General features: G+C 44.1%; 4 protein-coding genes across 9 annotated transcripts in view; 2 read left to right on the top strand and 2 right to left on the bottom strand.

Moving 5' to 3' along the window:
- Nucleotides 1-326: 326 nt before the first annotated feature.
- On the top strand, nucleotides 327-4,794 carry ecsit (ECSIT signaling integrator). Its single transcript, XM_041867839.2, has 7 exons — nucleotides 327-501; nucleotides 803-964; nucleotides 2,172-2,583; nucleotides 2,727-3,008; nucleotides 3,455-3,603; nucleotides 3,837-3,942; nucleotides 4,109-4,794. The coding sequence occupies exons 2-7, from the start codon at nucleotides 824-826 to the stop codon at nucleotides 4,384-4,386; spliced, it is 1,368 nt and encodes a 455-aa protein (XP_041723773.1). The 5' UTR covers nucleotides 327-501; nucleotides 803-823; the 3' UTR covers nucleotides 4,387-4,794.
- Nucleotides 4,795-7,044: 2,250 nt separating this feature from the next.
- On the bottom strand, nucleotides 7,045-16,905 carry LOC121554503. 4 transcript variants are annotated; one of them, XM_041868107.2, is made up of 8 exons: nucleotides 16,384-16,905; nucleotides 10,683-14,454; nucleotides 9,355-10,263; nucleotides 9,119-9,174; nucleotides 8,963-9,024; nucleotides 8,339-8,656; nucleotides 8,101-8,212; nucleotides 7,045-7,802 (listed from the first exon to the last, which is right to left on the bottom strand). In XM_041868107.2, exons 2-7 carry the CDS (start codon nucleotides 14,229-14,231, stop codon nucleotides 8,109-8,111), a joined length of 4,998 nt encoding a protein of 1,665 aa, XP_041724041.1. In that variant the 5' UTR covers nucleotides 14,232-14,454; nucleotides 16,384-16,905; the 3' UTR covers nucleotides 7,045-7,802; nucleotides 8,101-8,108. The 4 variants fall into 4 exon arrangements, with proteins under 4 accessions (XP_041724041.1, XP_041724039.1, XP_041724040.1 ...); XM_041868105.2 differs by having other exon boundaries at nucleotides 7,045-7,807; XM_041868106.2 differs by having other exon boundaries at nucleotides 7,045-7,908.
- A 2,151-nt stretch (nucleotides 16,906-19,056) lies between these two features.
- LOC121554348 (zinc finger translocation-associated protein) lies at nucleotides 19,057-25,594 on the top strand. The gene is made up of 5 exons (XM_045214499.1): nucleotides 19,057-19,553; nucleotides 20,007-20,525; nucleotides 21,042-21,383; nucleotides 21,636-22,121; nucleotides 22,230-25,594. Exons 1-5 carry the CDS (start codon nucleotides 19,418-19,420, stop codon nucleotides 22,718-22,720), a joined length of 1,974 nt encoding a protein of 657 aa, XP_045070434.1. The 5' UTR covers nucleotides 19,057-19,417; the 3' UTR covers nucleotides 22,721-25,594.
- Nucleotides 24,867-27,647, bottom strand: part of LOC121554347 (reticulon-3-B) — a 32,251-nt gene continuing 29,470 nt past the window's right edge. For all 3 annotated transcript variants that reach the window (XM_041867887.2, XM_041867888.2, XM_041867886.2), the window contains one exon: nucleotides 24,867-27,578. In XM_041867887.2, the coding sequence (XP_041723821.1) occupies nucleotides 27,530-27,578 (49 nt within the window). In that variant the 3' untranslated portion in view covers nucleotides 24,867-27,529. The remainder of the gene's footprint in view (nucleotides 27,579-27,647) is intronic.

Here is a 27,647-nt window from a genome sequence, read left to right on the forward strand (position 1 = left end):
TGCATTCTGGGTGATTCTGGGACAAGGAGAGCTCTCCTTCAAGAAGTGAATGGTAGTCAATTGGGCGTTAGCTCAAAAACCCAACATTAGCATGAATTTCGTGAACAAGAAGTACAACATTATAAATATTTTCCGAGATGTGAGATAATTAACTTGTTCTCTGTAATATCGTATAGCGTTTGAATCGCGACATGACATACTTTAGAGAAAAATAGGCAGGTTTCTCGTCTCATACCCTGACTTTGAGAAAGGATTTGCATGACGATTAGCTTAGCAACTGCGTGACGCGGCATGACAACGTGAACGCGATTGGTCGACGGTCTGCTGGGTGGGGCGTTATACGTTCTCCATTCATTGACCAATGTGATTCCTATCTCATGCTTTCTGTCGTATCTCTGGTTCTTATACCGCAGCGGTTTCAACATGGAGGTGCCCATGGAGAGACATGTCTGAAGGAGATTTGATACAAAGGAGATTAACCTCACCCTTTTACGTCCCTGTGTAAGTATCGAGCTTCTGTCTCACACAAGTTGAACTGTCACATTAATAAATTGAACATGGCTACTTATAGCTAGCGTGAAGATAAGTACTTAGTTTGCTAGCTTTCCTCAGTATGTCAGTTGTCTCCTTTACAGTCTATGATCGTGTCATGCACCCCTCAAAACCACAGAGATTGATCAACAGACTACGCTTATGTGTTTGCAAGTTGTAACAATATTCATATTGATGCAGATTCATAAGTGTCCCTGTACTATTTGTCCCATCTGCTTATCTTGTTAATCATGTCACTATTTTCTCTTAGGATCCACATGATGCATGTACTATGAACTGTGCCCGCTGTCTACTACGGCTCCAGAGTCTAGGGTTCCTGGCTCCTTCTGTCAGAGCATCTGTCCAGAATGCTGCCCTGCTTAAGCCAGCCACAGCACTGTCCCTAATAACAGTACACAACACATGTGGTCAGGTAAGTCACTCCCTAGGGTTGTTTTCAAATATAGTCCTCTTTAAAGTAAACTCCGGAGGTAAAAAAAGAAGAAGCTAAAGATCTCAGGTCTCTTTGTATTCACATTGCCCTTGCCTTTAAATGGGGACTCAACTCTAGCTAGTTCACTTCACCTATGTTGTGGTTCGAGTCCTCTTTGAATTCACATTGCTATGTTTAGAATGGAACCAATATCTTTTCCCAAAATTCACTCAATGCACTCTGGGTTTTTACAAAGTGTAGGACAAACCATTCCTTCAGAACGGACAGCTAGCTATACCTACTTGAATTTTGGAAGCTAATAGATTGCATTTATTTAAAAGATTAGACATAATTGTAATCAGAAGATAATATTAACATGTCAATATTATTGGTAACAGAATAAATGGCAGAAGAATAACTGCAGATTAAATAATGCTGTAATTGAACATTGTACACCCAATGTAGGCTACTGCCCCTTTAAGAGCTAGAATTGATTTTGTACCCTGTTGTGATTCTCATGAATTATGTTGTCTTCTCACACTATTCAAACCCCACAATCGAATAAACAGCTTATGAAGCTCTCTTAGCCTATACTATAGATCACATATTGCAAACAAATAATCTTGAACTAAGAGCTCCACATTTTTTGGAATTTCTGTGCATCCTTGAAAATCGTTAATCAATGTCCAAAAAAACAGCACACGTTTTTTCCGCAAACCTGCACATCATCATCATCTTCTCTCTTTTGTGGCACCAATGTGAGGGGTTATGGCAGGGGAACGGTGTTGCAGAAGCCTAGTGTGTGGTGTGGGAATAATCACAAGCGAACCTGGGGAGCTTTGTGTTCACATTGCCCTAAAAAAGGTAACCGGACCGCGAAATTCAAGCAAACTGAACTCAGAGCACCTTTCGAGATGGTCTCAGTTCAGTTCGCTTCAGGGGCTCTTTTGAGGGGTCTGAGTTCCTTTGGAGTTTTCACACTGCACAAAAAATTGTCTGAAAGGGACCAAGGGTGAAACCCTTATGAAGTTTCCCAGGTAATCACATCAACATGGCCGTTTGTTTTGAGTTGATAATGATGGATGATCATTATCCTCAACCGTAGGGTTAGGATGACTACGATATCAAGTTACCCTTTTTATGCATTTTGTTGAACTATGTTGACTGCTTGTATCTCCTCGTCAATGTATTTCCTCGTCATCAACAGGCACTCAGGCGTTTCCATGGCAGCCCTGGATGTTATAAGAGCCAGCCCGTACCCACAAACCCTGGTGAAGAGCATGAGGATCGAATTAAGAAGGACAAGTCACTGATCACTCATGATGACCTGTTTGAGAGGGTGGCCAGGGAGGCCAAGACTAAGGCCACCTTCAACAGAGTGGTGGATGTCTTCCGTAAGAGGGACATACGGCGTCGGGGTCACGTAGAGTTCATATACGCAGCCTTGAAGAAGATGCCAGAGTTTGGTGTGGAACGGGACCTTACAGTCTACAACAAGCTGTTGGATGTCTTTCCCAAGGAGGTGTTTGTGCCAAGGAACTTTATCCAGCGCATGTTCAACCACTACCCCCGACAGCAGGAGTGTGGGGTGCAACTGCTGGAACAGATGGAGAACTATGGTGGGTGGGGAGGGAGCTTGTGGGTGAGAGATTTGGCCAACAGTTTTTCAGAACAGTGTCTCTCAAACCATTAAAATAAGTAGCTAGTGTATTATTATTGACAGACCACTTTTTGTCATTCATTTAAAAAATTGTGTCATCAGGTATCATGCCAAACGTCGAGAGTAAGGTCCTGATTGTCCAGATCTTCGGGGACAAGAGCCACCCAATGAGGAAGTACCAGCGCATCATGTACTGGTTCCCCAAGTTCAAGCATGCCAACCCCTTCCCCGTCCCCCTGCAGCTCCCTGAGGATCCTGTAGATCTGGCCCGCCTCAGTCTCAACCGCATCGCCAACGACCTGGACGCTAAGGTCACCGTCTACCAGATGCCCTGTACCGACATCTCTGAGTCAGGAGAGGAGATCACCTTTCCACACGTCGTAGGTAGATAATCAAAGTTCCCTCTCCTTTTACATACAAACTCTGATCCAAATCCAAGGTTTTCTCCGATTATCTTTAGTTGCAGGGTTTTCAGTTGATATAGCTCGTATTTTGTGGTCAGCAAATATTTAGGTTAACAATGATCAATTGTATAGGTTATCAATGGTATTAGAGCACGTGTCAAACTCATTCCACGGAGGGCCGAGTGTCTGCGGGTTTTCACTCCTCCCTTGTCCTTGAGTTATGAATTAAGGTCACTGATTAGTACAGAACTCTCCTCACCTGGTTGTCTAGAGCTTAATTTAAAGAAAAACCAAAAACCAGCAGACACTAGGCCCTCCATGGATAGAGTTTGACACCCCTGTATTAGAGGATGCAAACATATGATAAACGCAGTGTCTGTTCTCTCAATGTTAATTCCTACCTCTCTGCTCTTTCCCCCGTGTTAGGGATCCAGAGCCCAGACCAGATGGAGCTGCTGGCTAAACATAACCCCAACAGGCCTGTGTTTGTGGAGGGCCCCTTCCCCCTGTGGCTGAGAAAGATCTGTGTCTACTACTACATACTCAGGGCTGACCCACTGCCCCCTGAGGAGAAGGTGGGAGACCCTGTGCAACTCTGTCAAAGCCAAAGGGATGATAACATTGTATATTTGTAAATAATGGTGTATATTTTAACGGTAGCATTTACAGTGTTATAATTTTGATTATGAATATTGCCTAAGTAGTATCTGTTCCATACTATTGCAATAGCATTATTGTATGTTTTTGTTTTATTATACCTTGAGCAGTAACGGTTGATTTATTACCGTACCTGTTTTCTGCCTGTCAGGTGGAGGAGCCGTACGATCCTGAGAGGTGTTTCGACTACCCTCTTCAGCTGGACCTGGACTTGGACCGGGACATGGGGGACGACGACAGCTTCGACGTGGAAGACGGTAAGATAAAACACCTAGGAACTAATGAGTTCAATTCAACAAAGCTTTAGATATCTCACAAACTAAATTAATGCTGGGCACAGCTGTAATAATTCATACAGGACATTATGTGAGGTGCAGTGGTGTACAGTAAGTGATAGACCGTATACGTCTTTGTTTTCTGCAGTGGATGAAGGGCCGGTGTTCGCCATGTGTATGACAAGCCAGGGAGACCAGGCCACCCTGAACCAATGGATCTCAGGCCTGCAGGAGACCAACCCCATCCTGGGCCGCGTCCCTACCCTGTTCCGCCTGGAGGCCGGCCCCAGGGAGCTCCAGGGAGTGGCAGACCCAGACCACGTGTACAGGGAGGAGGGCGAAGAGGAGACCGAGACACAGACGGAGGTAGAGCCAGATATTGTTGTGGAGGAGGAGCATCAGCGTAGCCAGGGAGTGAAGCAGTGAACAGCTACAGGACTAAGATACAGCCCATTTCACTACCAGAGATTACCTGGAGAGCTAGCTTTCTATCACAGTGCATTTATCATAACTATGAGTTCTTCCTTGTCAGGTCACTTCTGGCCCTCATCATAAAATCTGGTAATCATAGAATGTCTTTAAGTTAAAGTGGATTTAATACCTAATTATAAAGTACCCACCTATAATCAACTCATGTATGATCTTTCAAGAAACTAAGCTTATGTGAGCTATTCCAAAAATACTGTAGAGAATATATACGCATGTAACCTGATGCCCTCAACTCATTTAATGTTGCTGTAAGAATGCCTTTGATAAGACTCTGAAAGGAACTTTGAATTTGCACTGTGTCAAGACAGTCTCAAATCAACACAAAACAATAAATTATTTACTTTATAGCTGTTGTCTTTTGTATGGCTTGTAAGATGGATGGTAACATATCGAACAAGTTTTTTTGTTTTGTTTCACAGGCCTTGCCCAGCCCACCCTACTTGATAACACCTACCTCCCATTAAATCATACAACCACTTTAAAGTTACCGAAAGGGTTTATTAGTACCTAAAAAGGCATTTGAACATTCCCTTTAAAACAAACAAGGTAGGAACCAATTCAAAGTGGTACATTCTCAACAGGTAAAATAGTACAGCTTGGTCAGTGTCCCCTGTACATTTAAAGTTTCTGACAACTGTACAAGAAAAAGTTATCACAGTACATTCTGTTTTCAATGCATTTTCAGTCCGTTAAGACAAACTGTGCTCTATTTAACATTATTTTCAGCATATTGGTGAACCAAAAACACTGCAAATGAAAATGTCTGCCACATGATTTCTGATACATATAGGAAATGTATAAATGTCTATCACTCCACATCCAAGCAGCACGCCATTGGATCATACTTTTGTTGTTGTTAGAAGTAATTTGAGAAAAATATGCTGATAGTTGATTGTTTAATCAAAGATATATTAAATACAAATTAAATAGTCATGTGTCACTGACTGATTGTTCAGACCAAATAAATACATTGAAAAAAGAGTTAATGTACACAGTATGTATAGACAAGGAAATATTGATCAAATCAGAAGCAATATGAGTACGTACCACTAACCATAAAGGGATAGGCTTATTTTCATAGGCAATCAAATAATACATTAAGGGTATTAACATTTAACCACCCCTTTTAAACATAAATGTTGTATTTACAGTGCAGGCATACATGTCATAAATCACCATTACAAAAACTTAAATGTTCAAAAAGGAAGTCTTCTTTTACATTCTAGAACAACGTTTTACGAAAACCGTTAAAAAAAAAAATGTGTCAGGAGTATTTTGAAGATTCAGTGTTGTAAAGTATAATGGCTAGAAAAATCGGTCCCACTTTGAACAAAGTGCAACATATAGCATACACAAAGGCTTCATAAGCACTAAATAAATGCTTCACAAATCATCTATAAGCGTATGTCATACTCTATAAAGGGTGACAATTCCCACTGTAGGTTGAATTGCCAAATGTGACATAACGCACTATGTATGTTTGTACACCATTTATAGAGTATGACATACGCTTACAGATGACTTGAACCTTGTTTACATTTGTATATGATCGCATATACACTACCGTTCAAAAGTTTGGGGTCACTTAGAAATTCTCGAAAGAAAAGCAATTTTTTTGTCCATTAAAATAACATCAAATTGATCAGAAATACAGTGTAGACATGGTTAATGTTGTAAATGGCTATTGTAGCTGGAAATGGCTGATTTTTAATGGAATATCTACATAGGCCCATTATCAGCAACCATCAGTCCTGTGTTCCAATGATTGCAAAGAAAAAGCCAAATCTCAGACTGGCCAATAAAAAGAAAAGATTAAGATGGGCAGTCTGAGATATGGCTTTTTCTTTGCAACTCTGCCTAGAAGGTCAGCATCCCAGAGTCGCCTCTTCACTGTTGACGTTGAGACTGGTGTTTTGTGGGTACTATTTAATGAAGCTGCCAGTTGAGGACCTGTGAGGTGTCTGTTTCTCAAACTAGACACTAATGTATTTGTCCTCTTGCTCAGTTGTGCCCCGGGGCCTCCCACTCCTCTTTCTATTCTGGTTAGAGCCAGTTTGCGCTGTTCTGTGAAGGGAGTAGTACACAGCGTTGTACGAGATCTTCAGTTTCTTGGCAATTTCTCGCATGGAATAGCCTTCATTTCTCAGAACAATTATAGACTGACGAGTTTCAGAAGAAAGTTATTTGTTTCTGGCCATTTTGAACCTGTAATCGAACCCACAATTGCTGGTGCTCCAGATACTCAACTAGTCTCAAGAAGGCCAGTTTTATTGCTTCTTTAATCAGCACAACAGTTTTCAGCTGTGCTAACATAATTGCAAAAGGGTTTTCTAATGATCAATTAGCCTTTTAAAATGAAACTTGGATTAGCAAACACAACGTGCCATTGGAACACAGGACTGATGGTTGCTGATAATGGGCCTCTGTACGCCTATGTAGATATTCCATTAAAAATCTGCAGTTTCCAGCTACAATAGCCATTTACAACATTAATAATGTCTACACAGTATTTCTGATCAATTTAATGTTATTTTAACGGAAACAAGGACATTTCTAAGTGACCCCAAACCTTTGAACGGTAGTGTATCTCTCTTCTGCGTGGGAATACTTTGGAACAGATTTCCAAAATTACAATCTCGGAGCTGGTGTTTTTACAGTCTTATGTCCAACACTTATTTTTGGCTCAGAAAACATGGGGGGCAAATAAAACAGTGGGACGCCAGTTGGGGAACCCTGCTTTATAAGTTGTTCTTCGTTTAAAGTGTGACCGAAAAAATCTCTACTTTTTAGGGTATATTTAAAATACCCACATGCAAGGACATCCCTCTGAATAACAAAACATAGGAATTGTGAAAAAAATATAAAATGAAATTATAAAAATGTATGTACAGACAAATATCAACCATCGAACAACTGATCACCCGTAGGCAATTTCAAAGGACGCATGGTCAAGTCAAATTTACAGGTCCGCTAACTTGCATCATATTGATCCTGATACATTGAGGAGTAAGACCAAAGACCTGTCATTCACTGACCTGTTTGTCATGGGCACATAAAACAGGGATGTTAACCCATTACTGTTGACTAGGAGGGCCCTCCTTTCTGCTTTAGTAGGTTTCATAAAGCACAATGACATTATAGAACCTAGTGACATCATGAATATTAACTGTTTGCTTAGGGCATAGAAGACTTGGTTTAGTAATAGAGAATGACAATCGCTACAAAACTGCGCTTTCAAAAACAGCGAATGTGTCTATATCCCAAAGTTAATGAGGTAAAGCTTGTCTCTTGTGGTTCAATGACCCATATACAAGCATGCAGTTCAAGCTGAGTGTATCCTTTGTAGAGGTGAACTGCTCTGTAAAAATAAACAGACATTAAAGAAACCAGCAGTAATGTTTTATTTTCCTCTTCTGACAATGTTGTTTTATGCTGTCTGGCATTTAGCTATTTGTGCTTCTGCAAATCAAGACAAATAAGTAGGAGTTTGTCAAAAAAGATGTGCAATGTCAGAAATATGTTGAATAAAAATGTGTTCTTACAGACAGATAGGAATACCCCCTTTGGTACTCAGAGCTGTGGTCAACGTTATGATATTTAGACATGGAGGGTGTCAGTTCAATGTACTGTTAAGAAGGCACAAATGCTCACCTTAGCTCTCAGAGTCTTTTGGTGGTTTTGGAGCTCTTGCTGTTCTTCAGGTATGAGGAGTCCTCTGTATCAACCATTACTTCTACTTCTGCTGGCAGGTTGGCACTGTCCCCTGAAACAAAATGTGCATGGATATGTCAGAAACCCTCAATCCCAAATGTCCCCATTGCCAGGGACCAGAGCCTTTCTTTACCAGGAATAACTCTGGGCCCTCTAATATATAATAGTGTCTTATTACCTCCTGTTGCCCCGCTGTGCTGCTGCAGCTGGCTGGTGAAGAAAAGTTCTCTCCTGGACACCTGCTCGTCCCAGGCCTCCAGGATGTGCCGGCGCTCCGGGGGCACCAGGCTCAGGGTGTCCGGGTGAGCCTCCTCGATGTGGGCCCTCACCCCCTCCAGGCTGTGGGAGTACTGTGGCTCCCCGCACACCATGCACACCAGCAGCTGGTTCAGGGGGTCGTAGTCCATGAGGAAGCAGTTCCTCCATACAGCATCTGAGATGGGGCCGTTGTAGTTGTCGTCATGATCACCGTCTGGGAAAAGGAGCTCTGATTCCTCTGGGGGAAAGAGAGTGGTATTGTAAGACGGGTTCCCAACGTTTTTCACTCAGGCCCCCCTTCTAGCATTGGGGAACATAGCTCTCTAAGGTATGAAATGACTGACATGACAGGAGGAAAACTGATGATGCACTACCCAATTTAGAAATTGCACCTTGTGCATTCTACTATTACAACTTGGATGAGTAAATTGAAAGCTGGACCGAGCTCTAAAAAATAAAAATAAACACAATTAAAAAAGGTAGTGGAACTGGCTTCGAGGACCAGAGTTGAGTTTGAGGGATCTATACGTTTCAAATGTATTACCTTCTATAGGTTCCGTATGGCTTGGGTCAGGAAAGTAGCCCATGTCTGTCTCTGTGGAAGTCCTATGGAAAAAAAGACATCACAGTAATGTTTACTACTAACATACACATTGAGATAAGAGAAACTTCAGAGAGATCCTGAAAACTACTCTCTCACCTTAGATGTAGTTCAGAGTCCTCGGAGGTGTTGACCCACCGGTCAGGATCATGTTCCTTTGGTTGAGAAACATGTAAAGAGTTATGGTCAGCCCTAATGGAAATTAACTGACCAAGAGGAACGAAAGTTGGCTGAATCCTCACCCCTTGGTATCAATACACGATTTACCATATAGTTCTGACTTACAATATTATATGGTGTTTTTTTTTTTAAACATTCACCATTGTAAAAATTACCTGTGTATCCAGCCCCTGCAGCAGGTGTTGAGGCTGACTGCTCGGGAGGATGGACCTCCAGTTGACCGAAGCCTTCTTCTCAGTCAGCTCCCTGTCCCTCATGGCCTTCCTGGCTCTCTGTTCCTTCTTCTTCACCCTCCAGTACTCCCTCTTCTTCCTCAGAGTCTCCTCTTCCGACTCCCCCGGCACTGGCTTGGGCGGACCCATGGAGCTTATGTAGATGGGGCTTTTGTTGAGCGCCTGCATTGTAGGCAATCGTACATTTTGTACATTCCCACTTTGAGGAATCTGAGCACCTTGACATTTGAAAGGGGTCTGTGTTGGTGTGAATGTGGATGTTTGACTGGGAGGATGAATGGGTAAGAGCTTGATGCTAGTCAGAGGGTTGGGCGGAGGTGTGAGAGTAGCGATGGGTGAGGTGTCTGCGTCTGAGCTTTCCTGCACTTGCAGTCGCCATTTTCTGACGCGTGGCGAGTCAGGGCTGGACCCTGGGGCTGCTTCCTGTTGGCTCTCCACCAATAGAAGCCCGCCTTTCTTCCCCTCACCCAATGGAGGGACAGTGACACTGCCTCCTACAGGGAGAAACGCGGTACTGAAGCTATGAGATGTCTGGGGGGACCCTGTGTGGCCAATGGATGAATTGGAAATACTGGTACAGTTGACCGGAGGTTTGAGCTGTAGTGTATCAGATGGCTGTCCAATGTTGGAAGTGGTGGGGCTCACAACCAGAAGTGTAGGGATGTTGGTGACCATACTGAGGCTTGTCTGAGGTCCAGAGGCAGGGGGAGATATAGGCTGGAAAAGGGGGGAGGGCTGTGGTTTGAGAAATGGTGCAGCTTGTAGACTGAAGCTCCCGCCTCTCTGCACTGGCCTCTGTGTCTGTGTCTTGACAATATGGAGATTCGGAGCCTAAAAGACAAGACAATCGATGCATAGCTTTACATTAGTTTAATGTCACAATATATAATTTATAACCAGGGTTATTTGATCTATTTGTTTATCTTTACAAACATGTACTTGTTTATGGTTGTTTTAAGTTTGTCCAGTTCTCAGAACCCATATACCTCCTCCCCCTCTCCCTCTATTTTCGTTGCTTGTGTCAAATGCCAGAGAGAAATTCATGGTATTTCAGTTAGACTGGACAGTGGCCTTGTGTACAGTATCGCATTGCAAAATACATCAGTTCCACATTCCAATTGACATAACCACAAAATATACTTTTACCTAAAATTAAATTGAAATGATCGGTATTGGCCTACCATAGTAAATCATGAAATCTGCACTATGATGAAATCTAATAGCATGGATTACAAAATATATCCCCCCACCTGTGCTGCTTTGAGGGCCAGTCGTCGGCTGTAGTCCCCCTGCCTCAGCCCGCCTCCTCCCTGCCTGGCCTTCCTGGCTCTCTGCTGCCTCTTCATCATCCTCCAGTACTCCCTCTTCTTCTGCAGAGTCACATTCTGGTCTGTCACTGCTGGGGCGTGGTGATGTTGCTGATGCTGCTGCTGTTGTTGGGGTTGTTTTTGATGTTGTTGTTGACGCTGTTGTTGATTTTGAAGTTGGTAAGGTGGTTGTTGTTGTGGAGGCTGGTGGTGTAGCTTCGGAAGTTCTGGGGAGCAGCAGTTGTGGTGGCCTGCCTTTTTGGCACGCAACCTCTGGGCTCTACGAGGGAGAGGAAGGAGTGGTCCTCCGGAGGCTGCCTTGTGGGAGCAGGAGTGTGTGGGTGTGTGAGAGGGGGGTTCGGACAGAGTGAGAGGGGGAGCTGAGAAAGAGAGGGTCTTAGTGCAAGGACTAGATAGGGGAGAGTCCTTAGGATGAGGACTCAATGGACAAATGGTCACCTGACATGGTGGCGGGGCGTCAGCATCCACCTGCCACCCTTTGACCTCCAACGATAGGTCGCCAGATATGGAGGCCTTCTCCTCGTCTCCCAGGGTGAGCAGAGGTAGATTTGGCTTGACCTCAATCTGGACGGCATTCTCCTCGGTGGAACAAGCCTGGGGTTCACTTTTACAAGGCAGCTGTTCTGTAATACAGTCAGGCTGTTCCATTTTACAGTCGGCCACAGTGCTGAGGGATTCCTCCAGGAGCTTCTTCATAGAGGCCACTGCCAGGAGAGTGGTGGCCTGGCTGTCAGCACTCAAGGCTGGGTCTGTTGGCTCTGGATGTGGTGGAGACCGGGACGGTTTGATATCAACACAGAGTGGTTGTTCCAGTGGAGCGTCTGTTGAGATTGATTCTCTCTCTTGTTTTATTTGGTTCCCCTGTGGAGGCGTGGACACACTGGTGTTTGAGAGAGGCTTGATAGTGAGTGTGTGGTTGACAGAGGTGTTGACATTGGGATTGGCTGTGGCTAATCGTGCTAACCTTTGGTTCCGCCTCTTCTGTGAGGCAGCGTTTCCCCTAGCTTGAACTCCTTGCCTTAAGCGGATTGCACGGGCTGCCCTCTGCTCTCGTTTCTTTACCCTCCAGTACTCCCTTTTCTTAGCCATACTTTCTTCCTCTGTTAGCTTTGGGTCCAAGTTAAGCACTGCTGATGCTGTAGAAGCTTTGACAGCCATCTGCATGACACAGCTAGCCGGCTTTGGCATCACTGTAGGCACACCAGGAAAGGTGTTTTGGATGTTTTGAGGATGTGTGAGGGTGATATGACTCTGGGGCTGGAAGACTGTGTGAGAATTCTGGAGGTTTTTCGGTGTGCTGCGAAATTCAGTCCTCGGTCTGATTGAAACCAACCTGGGAGGCTTCATGATTGACACGCCGACGGGAGGACAGGAGACTTTAAACTGAGCAGAGCGGATTAGAGGAGGTGGTGGGTTGTCCTGTGTTTGATGACTTAACACCACATTACTAGAGGTATCACTAGTAGGTTTGGGAAGCAGTTGGTGTTGGCGGTGTGTGTTAATGTTGGTAAATGAATTATTTACAGGCATCCCACTACTGCTGCCAATTTCACCCCCAGTCTCTTTTGCTTCTGTAGTGAGATCAATTTGAGGAATGTTATTGGTCAATGTACCATCCTCCATGATGAACCCTCCAATGGTCTCTGAGGCGTTGGTGTGAGTAGGCCTATTTTCTGTTGGTTGTGGCAGTGTGTTGCAGCCCGCCGCTCTGGCCTTCCTCATATCCTCAAGTATGCTCTGGTAACGCTTGACTCTTTGCATCAGAGCATCCCTCTCCTTCATCTTAGCTCGCACTTCGCCCGACAGCTTGGCTCGCTGCTCCCGCTTCTTGACACGCCAGTATTCCCGCTTCCGGGCCGCCCTCTGCTCAGGGGTCTCTGTTGGGTCATCTCGGGGTGCATTGTGGGTTGTGAAGGCTTTGGCATGACAGGGGGACTTCCTCATATTTCTCTGACCCAGGAAATTATTTTGGGTTTCAATTAACCTCTGTCTCGGAGTCCTACAACGGACCATCCCTCGGCTAACGTTGGCAAACTGCACTGGACCAGGAAGCCTTCTGCTTGGTTCCCCTGCTGGTTTATAACCAATGATATTAGATGCGATACCAGTCTGCATTGTTGCTTTAGCCTCCTGTGGATTCTCTACTCTTAGCTGAATGGTCTGTTGATTAGCGTTGACTGCGGTTAGCTTAGCCAGGATTGAATCGTCAGACTCCCTTTTGACAGCAATGCTAGCCACTGCTCTGGCGTTCTTCAGCAGGCGTCCGGCTGAGATGAACGGGGCACTGACCCTACTAACACACTGCCTCTGGCCATGTCCGCTCAAAGCAGACAGGGGACGTTCAACGTCCACGGTTGGTAATAGTTCTGCTTTCTGCAACGATATCTCCATGTTCGTGATTCTCTTGCTGGCCTTTGTTAACCTAGCCGCTTGCTTCGCTCGCTGTTCTCTTTTCTTGATACGCCAATTCTCTCTGCGCTTGGCGGCTCGCTCCTCCTCAGTCTCCAGTGTAGCTGATGTGTCGTTGATGCTTCTAACTCCTTGGGCTGCGACCAATGCACTCTTTTTCCCGCCTAGCGGTGTTACTTTCATCCCTCTAGGCCTAACCCCTGGTTTGTGAACGAGCACAGGGGCAGACTGAGTGGTCACAATGGTCTTCCCTGTGGTAATGTTAGTGGTTAGCGGTCTAGGCTGAACAGACACTGTAACTTGCGTCTTTGTCATTGCATCAGGCCTTGATACACTCTGGGTGGCCAGATGCTGCTGAGATGACACTACAGGAGAGCTGCCATTGAGAATAGTAATTCCGCTCTGTGGTTGGCGAGGTGCAGAGCCTGAGGCTCTCACTGCCACTCTTACCGGAGGCACAAAGGAGCCACTGTTGAGAAGCACTCCATTGGGTTTGGCTGAGGTAACTGTTCCAATCACAGCGCCCCCTGTTGGAGAACTTTTCACTGCCATCTTGCAGACCATTGCACCTTTTCCTGGGCCTGCACTGGACGTTGGAAACTGAGGCAAGACTTTGTTGAGTTTTATCCTCTGGAACCAACTCTGCTTTTGGTTTGCTGAGGAATAGTTTTGACCCCCTTCCCCAACACTATGGTTCTGATTATAGGAGACAGCAGAACCCTTTCCCTTCAATAGGACTACAGGTGCACCGCCGACATTAGTTTGGTAGGAACCATCACTTTTCAACAAAGGGGGGGCAGACCCTGCTATTGAACAAGAGGCACTGGAATTCAACCCCATTGAGGTTTTATGGACTGCATTGCTGCCCAAGGATTTACTCCCTCGGTTTGTTGCTTTTGACCTCTCCCTCTTGACCTCTGACAGCTTAGCCCTCTGCTCTCGTTTCTTGGTCCTCCAGTACTCTCTCTTCTGGGCAAGGGTGGCGTCGTCAAACTCCGAGGCCGGACGGTAGCGCTGAACCCGTGGGCTGCCAGCCCCTCCAGTTCCCTGGGTGGTTGGCATTATGGTCGTGTCGCTGCTTGGTCACCGTTCCTACTCTTCACCAAACTGTGCTGGCTGCGGACTCCTCACTCATCCTACTCTTTTTCATCCAATGTTCTCCAGATATGGATATCGTCAGCCTTTAGCTATTGAGTAACATCCTATAGGTCTTGTTATGTCCGTCTCCCATCTCTGGTGGTCACCTGCCACATCTTGAAATGAACAGACGCCAGATGGTAAAGTCCTAAAAGTATGAAAATAAACAACACGTGAATAAACAACTGAAGTTCACATTCAGATATGAATCATAATAGGGCTTGAGATTGGATGGTTAGCTGACTTATCACTTCTTGAAATAGTTTGTTAGTAGTTGACAGAGCAAATAATTAAAGATACTTCTTCAAGCCACATATCATCACTGTTTGCAAAAGCCCATTTGCAGTACCTTCCGAAAGCATTCACACCCATTGACTTTTTCCACATTTTGCTGTGTTACAACCTGAATTTAAAATGGATCATTTAAGATTTTGTGTCACAGGCCTACACACAATACCCCATAATGTCAAAGTGGAATTATGATTTTATATTTTTTTCACAAATTAATTAAAAGTGAAAAGCTGAAATGTCTAGAATCAGTAAATAAATATTCAACCCCTTTGTTATGGCAAGCCTAAATAAGTTCAGGTGTAAAAATGTGCTTAACAGGTCACATAATAAGTTGCATGGACTCACCCTGTGTGCGATAATAGTGTTTAACATGATTTTTGAATGACTACATCATCTCTATACCCCACACATACAATTATCTGTAAGGTCCCTCAGTCGAGCAGGGAATTTCAAACACAGATTCAACCACAAAGACCAGGAAGGTTTTGGATGGTGAATCAATACACCCAGTCACTACAAAGATACAGGCGTCCTTCCTAACTCAGTTGCCGGAGAGGATGGAAACCACTCAGGGATTTCACCACGAGGCCTGTATCTTTGTAGTGACTGGGTGTATTGATTCACCATCCAAAACCTTCCTGGTCTTTGTGGTTGAATCTGTGTTTGAAATTCCCTGCTCGACTTAAACCTTTACAGAGTTTAATGGCTGTCATAGGAGAAAACTGAGGATGGATCAACAACATTGTAGTTACTCCACAATACTAACCTAAACGACAGTGGAAGCCTGTACAGAATATCCTGTTTGAAATAAGGCACTAAAGTAAGACTGTAAAAAATGTGGCAAAGAAATGTACTTTATGTCCTGAATAGAAAAGCATTATGTTTGGGGCAAATCCAACACAACATTGAGTACCACTCTTCATATTTTCAAGCATGGTGGTGGCTGCATCATGTTATGGGTATGCTAATCATCAGCAATAACTTGGGAGTTTTTAATGATAAAAAGAAACGGAATAGAGCTAAGCACAGGCAAAATCCTAGAGGGAAACTTGGTTCAGTCGGCCAAATATACACTGGAGTTGCTTACCAAGTCAACATTGAATGTTCCTGAGTGACCTAGTTACAGTTTTGGCTTAAAAATCTATGGCAAGACTAGAAAATGGCTGTCTAGCAATGATCAACAACCAACTTGACAGAGCTTGATGAATATCATTACTATAGTAACAGCTCTGAGGTATCTGTGGACATTTTAATTCATTTGTTCTACAATAGGACTGGTTTTCAGAGTAGCCTACATGTAACCTATAGGATACAGTGTTGCGAAACACACATTTTCTTTGAAGACAACATGATCTTGGCATATGAAATCTGAAACGCTTCCAAAATGCAGGCCGTGTTCCTAACAGCATGCACTACAAAAAAAAATGGCACTGTCTCTTTAAATCATGTCCCTCGTCTATCACAAATTGTCTGTCGTGTGCTGTTTTTCATTCTTTATTTATTCTCATATGAATACCAAACGCAGTGTGCTGACGAGTCAAGTATTGCCACAAAATCCAAAGAAAAGCGCCCGGAAGATTGGAACATTTGGTGATATTCATGCCTCTACCAGCGCTGTCTCTACCAGCGTACAATGGACAATATCTTCCTCCTCCCCTGTCCACACGGACTGGCGCCTGTCTGCGTGTGTGTTCCTTGTCTAAATGAATCGAAAAGCATAAAACCAAGCCATCGGTGAAAGAGCAGGACGTTTGGAAACGTGTGAAAAAACATGCATATGCATTACCTGGTAGTTACACCTAACTTTCCGGGACAGTTTGTTAACGTTTGGACAGATATACTGTCAGGACACTGCAGATACTTTCCGCGAGCCAGCCTTTCTCTCTATCGCTGCCTTGACAACGGTGAAAAATACCAGGATGTGGGACCTTGCTGCTTGTGTGTAAACTGCGTCGCGTGGACAGATACAAGCCTCTTAAAGCAATACTACCACAACAGGGGACATTATTTTGTTTATCAAGACAGCAGCATATATTTCATGTATTGGACAATGAAATTGAGCCATTTTTATCCATATCCATGATACCACACATTTCCTCTCTATAATAACATTTTATTATAGGCTGTTGGTTATATAATTTTAGACCATGCTGAAAATGTCGTTGATATGTAAAACTGGGACTGCACCCAATCAATCAATTAATACATTAGAACCCAATCAATTAAATAATTTGTAATTTAATATACCCCGAGTGTACAAAACATTAGGAACACCTTCCTAATATTGGAGTTGCACCCCACTTTTGCCCTCAGAACAGCCTCAATTCGTCAAGTCATGGACTTTACAAGGTGTCAAGCGTTTCACAACATAGGCACAGACATGCACACACACACACACATGATATCATACGCTCTATACCCACGTACACATGGATTTTGTGTTGTAGATATGTGGTAGTGGAGTAGGGGCCTGAGGGCACACACTTAGTGTGCTGTGAAATCTGTTATGAATGTATTGTAATGTTTTTTTAAAAATGTATAACTGCCTTAATTTTGCTGGACCCCAGGAAGAGTAGCTGCTGACTTGGCAGCAACTAATGGGGATCCATAATAAATACAAATGCAGGGATGCTGGCCCATGTTGACTCCAATGCTTCCCACAGTTGTGTCATGTTGGCTGGATGTCCTTTTGGTGGTAGACCATTCTTGATAAACACGGGAAACTGTTGAGTATGAAAAACCATCAGCTTGCAGTTCTTGACATACAAACCGGTGCGCCTGGTACCTACTACCATACCCCGTTCAAAGGCACTTACATACTTTGTCTTGCCCATTCACCCTCTGAATGGCACACATACACAATCCATGACTCAAGGCTTAAAAATCATTCCTTAACCTGTCTCCCCCCTTCATCTACACTGATTGGAGTGTATTTAACAAGTGACATCAATAAGGGATCATAGCTTTCACCTGGATTCACCTGGTCAGTCTATATCATGGAAAGAGCAGGTGTTCCTAAAGTTTTGTACACTCAGTATATTCTAGCACATCTGTACTCCCAGTTATGTGAAATCCATAGATTAAGTCCTAATGAATTTATTTGAATTGACGGATTTCCTTATGAACTGTAACTCAGTAAAATCTTTGAAATTGTAGCATATTGTGTTTATATTTTTGTTCAGTGTATATGGACTCACGCTGTGTGAAATAATAGGGGTTGACATGATTTGTGAATCCCCTTCCACTGTTCCCCATACATACAACATCTGTAAGATCCCTCAGTCAAGTATTGAATTTCAAGCACAGATTCAACTACAAAGACCAGGGAGCTTTTCAAAAGCCTCAAAGAAGGGCAGTGATTGGTAGATGGGTAACAATAACAAATCAGACATTGAATATCTCTTTAAGCACGGTCAAGTTAATAATTGTGCTGTATTAAACCACCCAGACACATCAAAGATGCAGTCGTCCTTCTGAACTGAGCTGCACGACAGGAAGGAAACTGCTTAGAGATGTCACCATGAGGCCATTGGTGATTTTAAAACAGAGTTCAATGGCTGTGATGGGAAAAAACAGAGGATGGATCAACAATATTGTAGTGACTCCACAATACTGACCTAAATGACGGAGTGAAAAGAAGAATACAAATATACAGCATATGTATGCAACAAGGCACTAAAGTAATACTGCAAAAAACACGGCAAAGGAATACACTTTTTGGCCTAAATGCAAAGCCTTATGTTTGGGGCAAATCCAACACAACACATCCTTATTTTCAAGCATGGTGGTGGCTGCATCATGGTATGGGTATGTTTGACATTGGCAAGGACTGGGGAGTTTTTCAGGACCAAAATAAATGGGATGGAACTAAGCATAGGCAAAATCCTAGAGGAAAACCTGGTTCAGTCTGCTTTACACCAGACACTGGGAGGGGAATTCACCTTTCAGCAGGACAATAACCTACAACACAAAGCCAAATCTACACTGGAGTTGCTTACCAAGAATACAGTGAATGCTCCTGAGTGGCCAAGTTATAGTTTTAACTTAAATCTGCTATGGCAAGACTTGAAAATTGCTGTCTAGCCCTGATCCCCATCACCTTGACAGAGCATGAAGAATTTTGAAAAGAATGGGCAAATATTGCACAATACAGGTGTGCAAAGCTCTTATGAAGACTCACAGCTGTGATCGCTGCCAAAGGTGTTTCTAACATGTATGGACTCAGGGTGTGAATACGTAGTGTTTTATTTTTAATTAATAAAAAAGTTAAACATTTTCTTCCATTATGACATTATAGTATTTTGTGTAGATCTTTGACAAAAAATGACAATTTAATCCAAGGGTGGTGTAGACTTTCTATAAGCACTGTAAATCATTGATCTGTTCCCCGGGTCTGCGTGTCGCTGCGTGAATGCCGCTACTGTCTCTTTAAATTTACCCAGGAGCCCCTTAAGGAGCCCCAGGGGCCCCAAGCTCGGCTCCCTACCCCGAAGACAAGCAGAGCCTTAAAATACATACAGGGGGCCACTATAGCTTAACATATACAAGAGAGACTCACACCCGCAGACTCGAAGAAGGATATAAGACCGACCAAATGTCGAGCTGATATATTAAAAGTTAACTTGGCTCCAGAGCTGAGCGCGTGGGGGGCGAGGGGCACATTATAGAGACAGCACGGGGGCACCCAAAAAGCGATGGGTCCGTACATGTTCTAGATAGCTTACAAAACGCGTGCCGAATGATTCTCAAAAAATACCGTGCCTCCCTGGTTTATAAAGGCGAATTGAAGGCAATCGTAAATAGTGTAACGTTGCAGAGTAATGGAAGAGAAAGAGACGGGGGAGAGCGAGCCCGTGGTCCTCCCGTGTGCTGAGCAGACAGATTCTCTCTCATTAATAATACGCGGAGAGGAGGAAGCAACGCAAGAGCGGAGTGACTTGGGACACTGTTCAGGAGGTAAAGATTGTAATGTTTTTGTTTCGAGAGTACGTAGACTCGACCACTTGTCCGCCCGCCACCCTTAGTCATAGTTAATCCGTGTGACGGACAATGCCATCTAGCAGCATGCCCCCTTGTCTTAGTGGCTTCACTATAAACAAAGGCGAAATAGCATGCTGGCCGCTTGCTGTGATGCACAGTCGCCACCCAGCGGAAACCAACGGCGGCTAAACCGGCTAAATGGAGTCGCTGTGGTGCTGTGCGGAATATTATCCACAGATTAACGGTTTTATTATGAACCCTTATTATCGTGTCATCATATTTCTAGCAGAATGAATATCTGGAATGTCAGGCAGAGTATGTGCCACCAGCTATCTGAGAAATAGGCTATAAAGCTTTGAAATGTGCAGTTTCATGGAATAAACTATATTATTACTGTAAGTGCATCTCCTAATGCTCTCTCTCACCTAGAGGAAGACGATCTGACCAATGGCCACGTGGACGGCGATGAGGAGATGGTTACCCCACTCTGCGCTCCGGGCACCAGCTACTGGAGTGTCACAGAGGGTCCCGACTCCCCCTTTCTCCTGTCCCCCGTCCCGGGCCCCTCGGGGAGCAAGGAGAGGGTCCAACGCGCCTCCCGTCCCGGCTTCAGCCGCATCCCGGGCCGGGACCACCGGCGCTACTACCACGAGTACTGGCGCAGCGAGTTCCTGATGGACTTTGACCCCCGCCGCCACGGCATGATCTGCATGGTGTGTGGGAGCTCACTGGCCACGCTCAAACTCAGCACCATCAAGAGGCATATTCGACAGAAGCACCCGGATTCCCTGCTGTGGAGCGTGTCCGACAAGGAGGTGATTCGCTCGGGCTGGGAGAGCCACCTGAGTCTGGAGGGGGGCCAGAGTCTGTACTGTCCGGCTGGAGGGGTGGTCGCCGTCTCGCAGGGTCAGGAGGAGGAGCTGCTGGACTGCGCACGCCGCTCCACCGGTGGGGGTTTTCTGGAGACTGGGGGAATGAAATGACATTGGCATAGTTTTATGATCATTTACATTTTAGTCATTTAGCAGATGCTCTTATCCAGAGCGACTTACAGTTAGTGAGTGCATACATTTTCATACTGGTCCCCCGTGGGAATCGAACCCACAACCCTGGTGTTGCAAGCGCCATGCTCTACCAACTGAGCTACACTGGACTACGTGATAAGAGTATTGAGTTTCAGGATTCTGCACTTGGTGGCAGTATGAGCATGTCTGATAAGAAGTGTGTATGTTATACAGTCATACCCATGCTGTCAAGTAGTGTAAGAGGATGATGCCTTTGTGCAGTGGCTTGGTGTAGTAGTAAGAAGAAAGGTTGCTCTTGTGCCTCTGATCTCGACAGGAATGATCTGCTGATAGATGGATGCATATGACATGCTTATGTGACAGTCCCCTGGTGGCCTATTTCTTGATTCACATTAACATACATTTCAATTGCATTTCCCCTCTCCATCTCTTCCCACAGGAAAAGCTGATGGTACGGTGACCCCCAAACTCCAGCCCCGGTCCCCCACCCCGTCTCCCCCTCCATCGGCCCCCCTCCAGCAGCAGGAGGAGCTCTCCGGGCCCTCGGCCCAGACCCTGGAGCGCTACCTGAACGACTCGCTCCACGCCTGGTTCCGACAGGAGTTCCTCATGGAGTACCAGGCGGAGGCGGGCAGGCTGGTGTGCATGGTGTGCGGCCGCCCGCTGCCCTCGCTCCACCTGGACCACATCAAGAGCCACGTGCTGGACATCCATCCCCAGTCGCTGGTCTACAGCTCGGAGGAGAAGCACTGCATCCTGCAGACCTGGGCTCAGACGCATGGTGAGACAGGGGAGGAGGGCGTAGTTGAGTATAACAGTACAGGGAAAGAGGTATTCTGTCGCTGTGGCTCTAGTTTTTTATCAGCTATATGTCTTGTGTCTTGTATAATGCTAGAAAGAGTTAAGTTGAATCTTTTCAGCACCGAATTAAAAAGCTTTTGTTGTAAAAGCCCTTCATATTCTGTTATTCCCTATTGATGTCTTCACTCACTCATATACTCTCTCCCCACCCCCACCCCATGCCCCATTTCAGAATCCGACCCTCTGAATGACTTCATCAAATCGGAGCCCAACACCAAAGACGAGAGAGAGGCTGGGGTGGACTTCTTCCCTGATGACCTGGAGACCATCCAGATCGGCTCAGACAACGATGAGGCATTATCCCAGATACAGGACATGGTTGGTAGCAGTGATGGAGGTGGTGTTGGAGCTCCAGAGGTGACCAGCCCCATACCCCCTCTCCCTCTCCGCCAGCCCAGGAAGAGGCGTCTCCGCGGGGGCTTCCCCTGGCGCCTGCGCCTGGACTACCTGGTGGCCTATGGGCCTCAGGGTCGTGGCACCTTCTGCATGGTTTGCTCCCAAGCCCTGCCCGTGGCCAAGGTGAGCAGCTTCCGCCGCCACATTCAGGAGTGCCACCCTGAGACCACCAGCCTTTCCCGGGAGGAGAGGGCAGCCATGGCCGAGGCTTGGACCAAAGAGGCCCCCACGGAAGACCACCTGGCCGTGCAGATGAAAGAAGGTAAAACTTTCCAGAAAGTTCCAACCAATGTAAAGGACAGACTGTAGCTACTCTCAGAGAAAAATTAAATACTAAGTGATTCACCAAGTGGTTTTTGCCCCCCCACAGAAGTGGACCCCAGTGACATCATCAGCGTACATGTGGCAGGAGAGATGGGTGAAAAGGTAGCGCCCGACAACAACAACAACCACCGGACCACCAAGATGTCCGCCATCCAGACCGTGAAGAAGGAGGAGGGGGTCGCAACCATACCTGCCACTCTGGGACGCCACGGACACTACCCGGGCAAGGACCAGCGGCGGAACTACCAGGCGCGCTGGCGGGTGGAGTTCCTGATGGACTACGACTGCCGACGACATGGGCTGATCTGTATGGTGTGCGGGGCGACGTTAGCCACTCTTAAAGTCAGCACCATCAAGAGACACATCCAGCAGGTCCACCCTCATTCTCTGGAGTACGGCCCTGACGAGAGACAGCAGGCCCTGCTCAGCTACAACCAGACAGCCCTGCACTTCGTCCACTCGGAAGACTGTTTCTCCTCCCAGGACCATGGACACTCTGCACTCAAAGAGACGGCCGCCAGTCTCTTCGTCAGTTAAGATGAGGGGCGACAGGCACGGTTGTTCTCCCCGCTCCAACCCCAAGTCTCTCTTTCTCAGGAAGTTAGAAACATGAGGCTTGGTAGAGCCCTGTCGTGAGTGGTGTCTGGCACAGTTGGTGATTGATGTGTCAGGGAGCGTACAATATAGCACTTTCTGTCCCAAAAATGTACTTAAACCTAGTAGGTGATTGAATGAGAGGGTGTTTGAGGTTTATTGCTTAAGACAATGAATGCCACTTAAAGATGCAATTATCTTTATTCACTTATGTCAAATACATCCTGTTATTTCAGAAATTCCTTGTTTACAATGAGGTAAATGGACATCCTCCAGAAATGTGTCTCATTCTTGAATGAGAAGATTTTACTTTCCATCTCTTTTCCAGTGTCACAGTACTATTGTTGCACCGGCCAGCACCTATTTCTGCTTCTCATGACTCTTCTTAGCTAAAAGCTTCACTCACACAAAAAAATCTATTTTATAGTGTTGAATATTTGAATTATTATGATTATTTTTTTTACAAGCACTTTTAGACATGTTTTTTACAAAAGGGTTTGTAATTGCGGCCATTTTGTCTACTTCATTGATCAAATGAAATTATGCCACGTAAATGTCATTTTGCATGGGAATTCTGAAGTCATGCATGATTGTGGAGCGATTGCCTTCAATGGCTGAGGCATTTTATAAGAGAGCATATTTATACAAGATTTCACATGCAAGGTTACCATTTTCAATAACTCACCTATTACAAGGTTTATGCAACAAAGTGATAATAAAAAAGAAACATAAAAATTACAACCGCGTCAGGAAATAAATCGCCAAATTGACCACCTTTGAAATGAGCCCCTCGCTTGCCCTTATTTCAGTGTCCTCTAAAATATCACTCCACCAGGAAAAGCAGAACTCAGGGATTGTCCATTTTCCATCTGTGCTCGCTCTTTCGCTCTCTTGTTAGCTCGTCAAAATTACTCCACTAAACATGACTACTTTATAACCCATGGACTAATTGATTTGTTCAAAGAACCAGATGGCAGCATTTCTCCAGTTATGTGGAGAGGAGGGACATGAGTGTTGAATACCACTCTCTTCCACTAACCTACGCTGCCTGTATTGGTGACTCGGGCTGGATCTGAAATTGTTACTAGTTGGCAAATCTGTGCTTTCTCCATCCTTGTTTCCTGAATTCCTCTCAAAGCGCATTGCAGGGCCAGAGGAGGGACCTTGAATCCTCTCCTCTAATGCACTTTGATAGGAATTGAGGAAACCAGGAGAGAGGAAGCAAGGATTTGACAGCTAGTAATGTTTTCAGACACAGCCCTAGTTGGTGCAGTGGTCATTTTAGCATGCAGGAACTGGGCAAGGAGTGGTGAAATACTTATTACATTTGGGCTTCTAGCCACGTTGGCCCCTGACGGCCACAGAATCAGGTTGTTTGTGTGACTCAGCACTTATTATTTAAAAATGAATAGTACTTAAATATGGTGAATATGTGATTGAATAAATAAGAATAAACCTTGTTTGTTGCAATGATTTACGTGTATGTTTGTGTCAGTGTGTATAAGGAGCACGTAAAAATTACCCCTTGGTGGTACTTAGTTGGCTTGGGTGAGGACACAAGCAATGATCTTCAGTTTTATTTAGGGACTGATTCCCTCCTCTTTCCTCAATATTTTTTCTTCTGTTTCATATGTTTCAAGTATCCGCTCTGCATTTCATCTGTACATGGCAAAAGGTTGTTGAGACATGCATTCTGTCATCAATGATACTTGTAATAAAAAAGTATCCAAATAATGTCTGACTGGGTCTCTGGGAAATTATGGCTAAAATTGACTTGACTCAATGGTCATTTGCAGACAGCTGGTAATAACTCAAAGCAATACTGCAAATTAATACATTTGCTGATTGGGTTTACCATGTCTGTGTTATCTCAACATGCAGACCTGGTCTAAAATTAGTAGCTACAGTATTATACTCTTGTCAAAAACACTCATATTACCATCCCATCCCGCTGTCCAAAATGGAGCGCGAATGCTGGACTCAATCTTATGTTTTCAATCTTGACACAATGTATTACCCTGTGGTTCAGACAATGCTGTAATGTTTAGTCTTTAGAAGTTGTAGAGCAGACCACAGATGGACAAATAAATCAGCCTTTGACATATTTTTATTAATTCCACTTTAACATCAGTACAGGGATCACAGTTTTTTTCTCTAATTTTTTCCAACTTTTTTTCCAAAGCTCCAAAATGTGATCTAAAGTCATTGCTTACAGACAGAGCGGAGATGTTAGTTAACACACCTAGTTACCAATATAGTCAAAAGCAAAACAAAGAATGCCAAAGAGAAGAAAAAAAATCCTGCCAACCCCCTCCAAGAAAGGAAAAAAAACAGAGCAGGAAAAATTTGAAAAAAACCACATTCTTCACAGAAACTAGTTTAAAATGTGCATGTATAATTATTATATTGTATTTGACAATGGAAGAATAAAGCACTGTCTAAAGCAAATAAAGACACTAAAGTAAGAGGTCTGTTTTATAATCTATTGAAAACAAAGGTAGCATTGCCTTCAATGAAAAGGTTGAGTGGTGGAGCGCCCATGAAAAGCCTGACTGTTTGGAACACCTTATAATGAGGAGGTCATCATCATGGCAACTGAATGTTTAATTAGTCCAGCATCACAAGGACACAGTGGTTTACAGACATTGGATACGTTCAACTGTGGGTGAGCGTGTATGTATGTGTGTGTGAAAAACAAACATCCAGAACAAACATGTCCAATAGCTTGAGTTGATGAATTGAGGGTCGAGTTAGACTTGACCCTAGCGAAGCAAGTAGATTATTGTCCAGTGGCTTGAATGAACTGCCACAGAGTTAGATATACAGACACATGAATGCAGATGGGAACCAATAAGCATTGTTGCTCCACATCTCCGTGAGGCAGTGTGTCCACTGACAACATCGGGGCCACTATGAAACATTGGTTTTCATGCATGGGGAGGAATGTTCTATCAATGTTGCAGGGTAACATTCAGCAGTTAACATACATTTGAATAGTAGTAGTAGTAGTAGTTGTTGATGCATTGAGGCAATGTGAAATGATCATTGTATAATTTATGTTACAACATTAGTGTTTTATCTTCAGTGACCATCCAATGTAGAGGGATTCCTGAAAAAATTACAACGGACGTGCAAACTTACTTTGGGCACAATGTCTAGGAGTATTGACGATCAGAATAGGAACAATTTCTAAAATCCCTTTCGAAGACACTTTGCCATTACAGAGAAGTAGCCCTAAAATAGATGACCATGGTTTTTATTGAAATCAAAACACCTTTTAAGCAATCACAATTAATGATCATCTTATAAACAAAAACATAAGGGTTAAGAATATGAAACAGCCTATATAAAAAGTGTGAGAATGTTTCCAGCTCATGCAATGACATGCACTACATGGCATTCAAATAAAGCTAAACAATTACAACACCCACCAAATATTTTCTTGCATCTATCTTCCGTCATAGTTATACTTCCAGCTACCGTCAAAAAGGGAACTGTCTTTGAACCCATATCCAAGAGTTTGCCAAGAGGTCTCACTGGAGAAGTCAAGCGGTTATGAAGCTCTATGAAGCTTCACGAAGCTACTATGAAGCTTTATGGAGCCTTTACAAAGCTAAAAGGGAGTCAAAAGCAGCAATCCTATAAGCAATAATAATAATAATAATAATAATAATAATAATAATAATAATATCAATCATATCAATAATAGTAATAATATAAATGTACTGGTGAACATGAGACATTGATGACTTGAACAGGTGCGACAAAAAACAAGTTATGACCGCTGTAAGAGTGAGTTTTCCTTTTATAAAAAAGCGATGCTAACTTGTTTCATACAGCAGAGAAAGAGGGAGCCCCGTTGTAGTCGTGTATATACAGAAACATTATGCCAAATGCATCCAAATCAAACAGGGTGAACTAGACCAAAAGTATCACAGCTGGTTCAGTGTTCCAATCCTTTTATTATAACCTGCTCATGGGATTTGAAAAAAAAGTTCAGTGCATTGCAGAAACGTTTTACATACATAAATACCTTTAAGGTGAACAAAATACAATAACACCAAAACAGGCCAATCCGTAACAGTGAAATCCCAGTACCATGTTCCAGACACAAACTCTATATATTTTTTGTTTATCCATACAACTGCCACAGAGCGAGACAGCAGGAAAAGGACTAGCCACAATTTACACCCAAACGTAATTTTAAAAAATCAGTTTGCTCTTTTTATTTATTTTTACTTTTCTACTTGTGTTGTTTACTTTCAGCTAAATATATAGTTAAAAGTACAGACATTTTTGCTTTTTTGCGAGACGAACGCTCATCCTTACTCGTCAATGTTAAACCCTACACCCTCCAACTGTACACTACAAAACCAAGTCATAGATTCAGTCTAGTTCACTTGCCCCCTGCATAATTTGTTGTTTGCCCAAAGACAGGCGTCCTGCCACGGCATTACATCATTTCCTCCCACTAGACGTGTTTCCTGTCGACGCAGTAGGTGTAGTTCTTTTTCTAAATGCTCGTAGTTAAGCTGCGCAGTTTACATTGAATATTGAGTAGCATTTGACATTTTTTTCTACCTAGCTGGTTCAGTGCAGATGGTATGATGGTTGGTGGGAGGGAGGGAGGGAGGGAGGGAGGGAGGGAGGTTAGAGGATGGATAGGGGAAGAGGACTGAGAAGGAGGAGAGGCAGGGAGGAGGGGAGGGGATTTAAGATGGGATAAATGTGATGAAGATGTCTGAGAGCCAATCATTCAGCTTTCGTACGCTTGATGGCTCCAGGGAGTTTCTCTTGCAACCTGGAAGAGAAACGGTAAAAGAGAACATGTATACTGTCAACATACACATCTCGGATCACATGGCACCAC

Source organism: Coregonus clupeaformis, unplaced genomic scaffold (assembly GCF_020615455.1).
Source record: "Coregonus clupeaformis isolate EN_2021a unplaced genomic scaffold, ASM2061545v1 scaf0270, whole genome shotgun sequence".
Taxonomy (NCBI): Eukaryota; Metazoa; Chordata; class Actinopteri; order Salmoniformes; family Salmonidae; genus Coregonus; species Coregonus clupeaformis.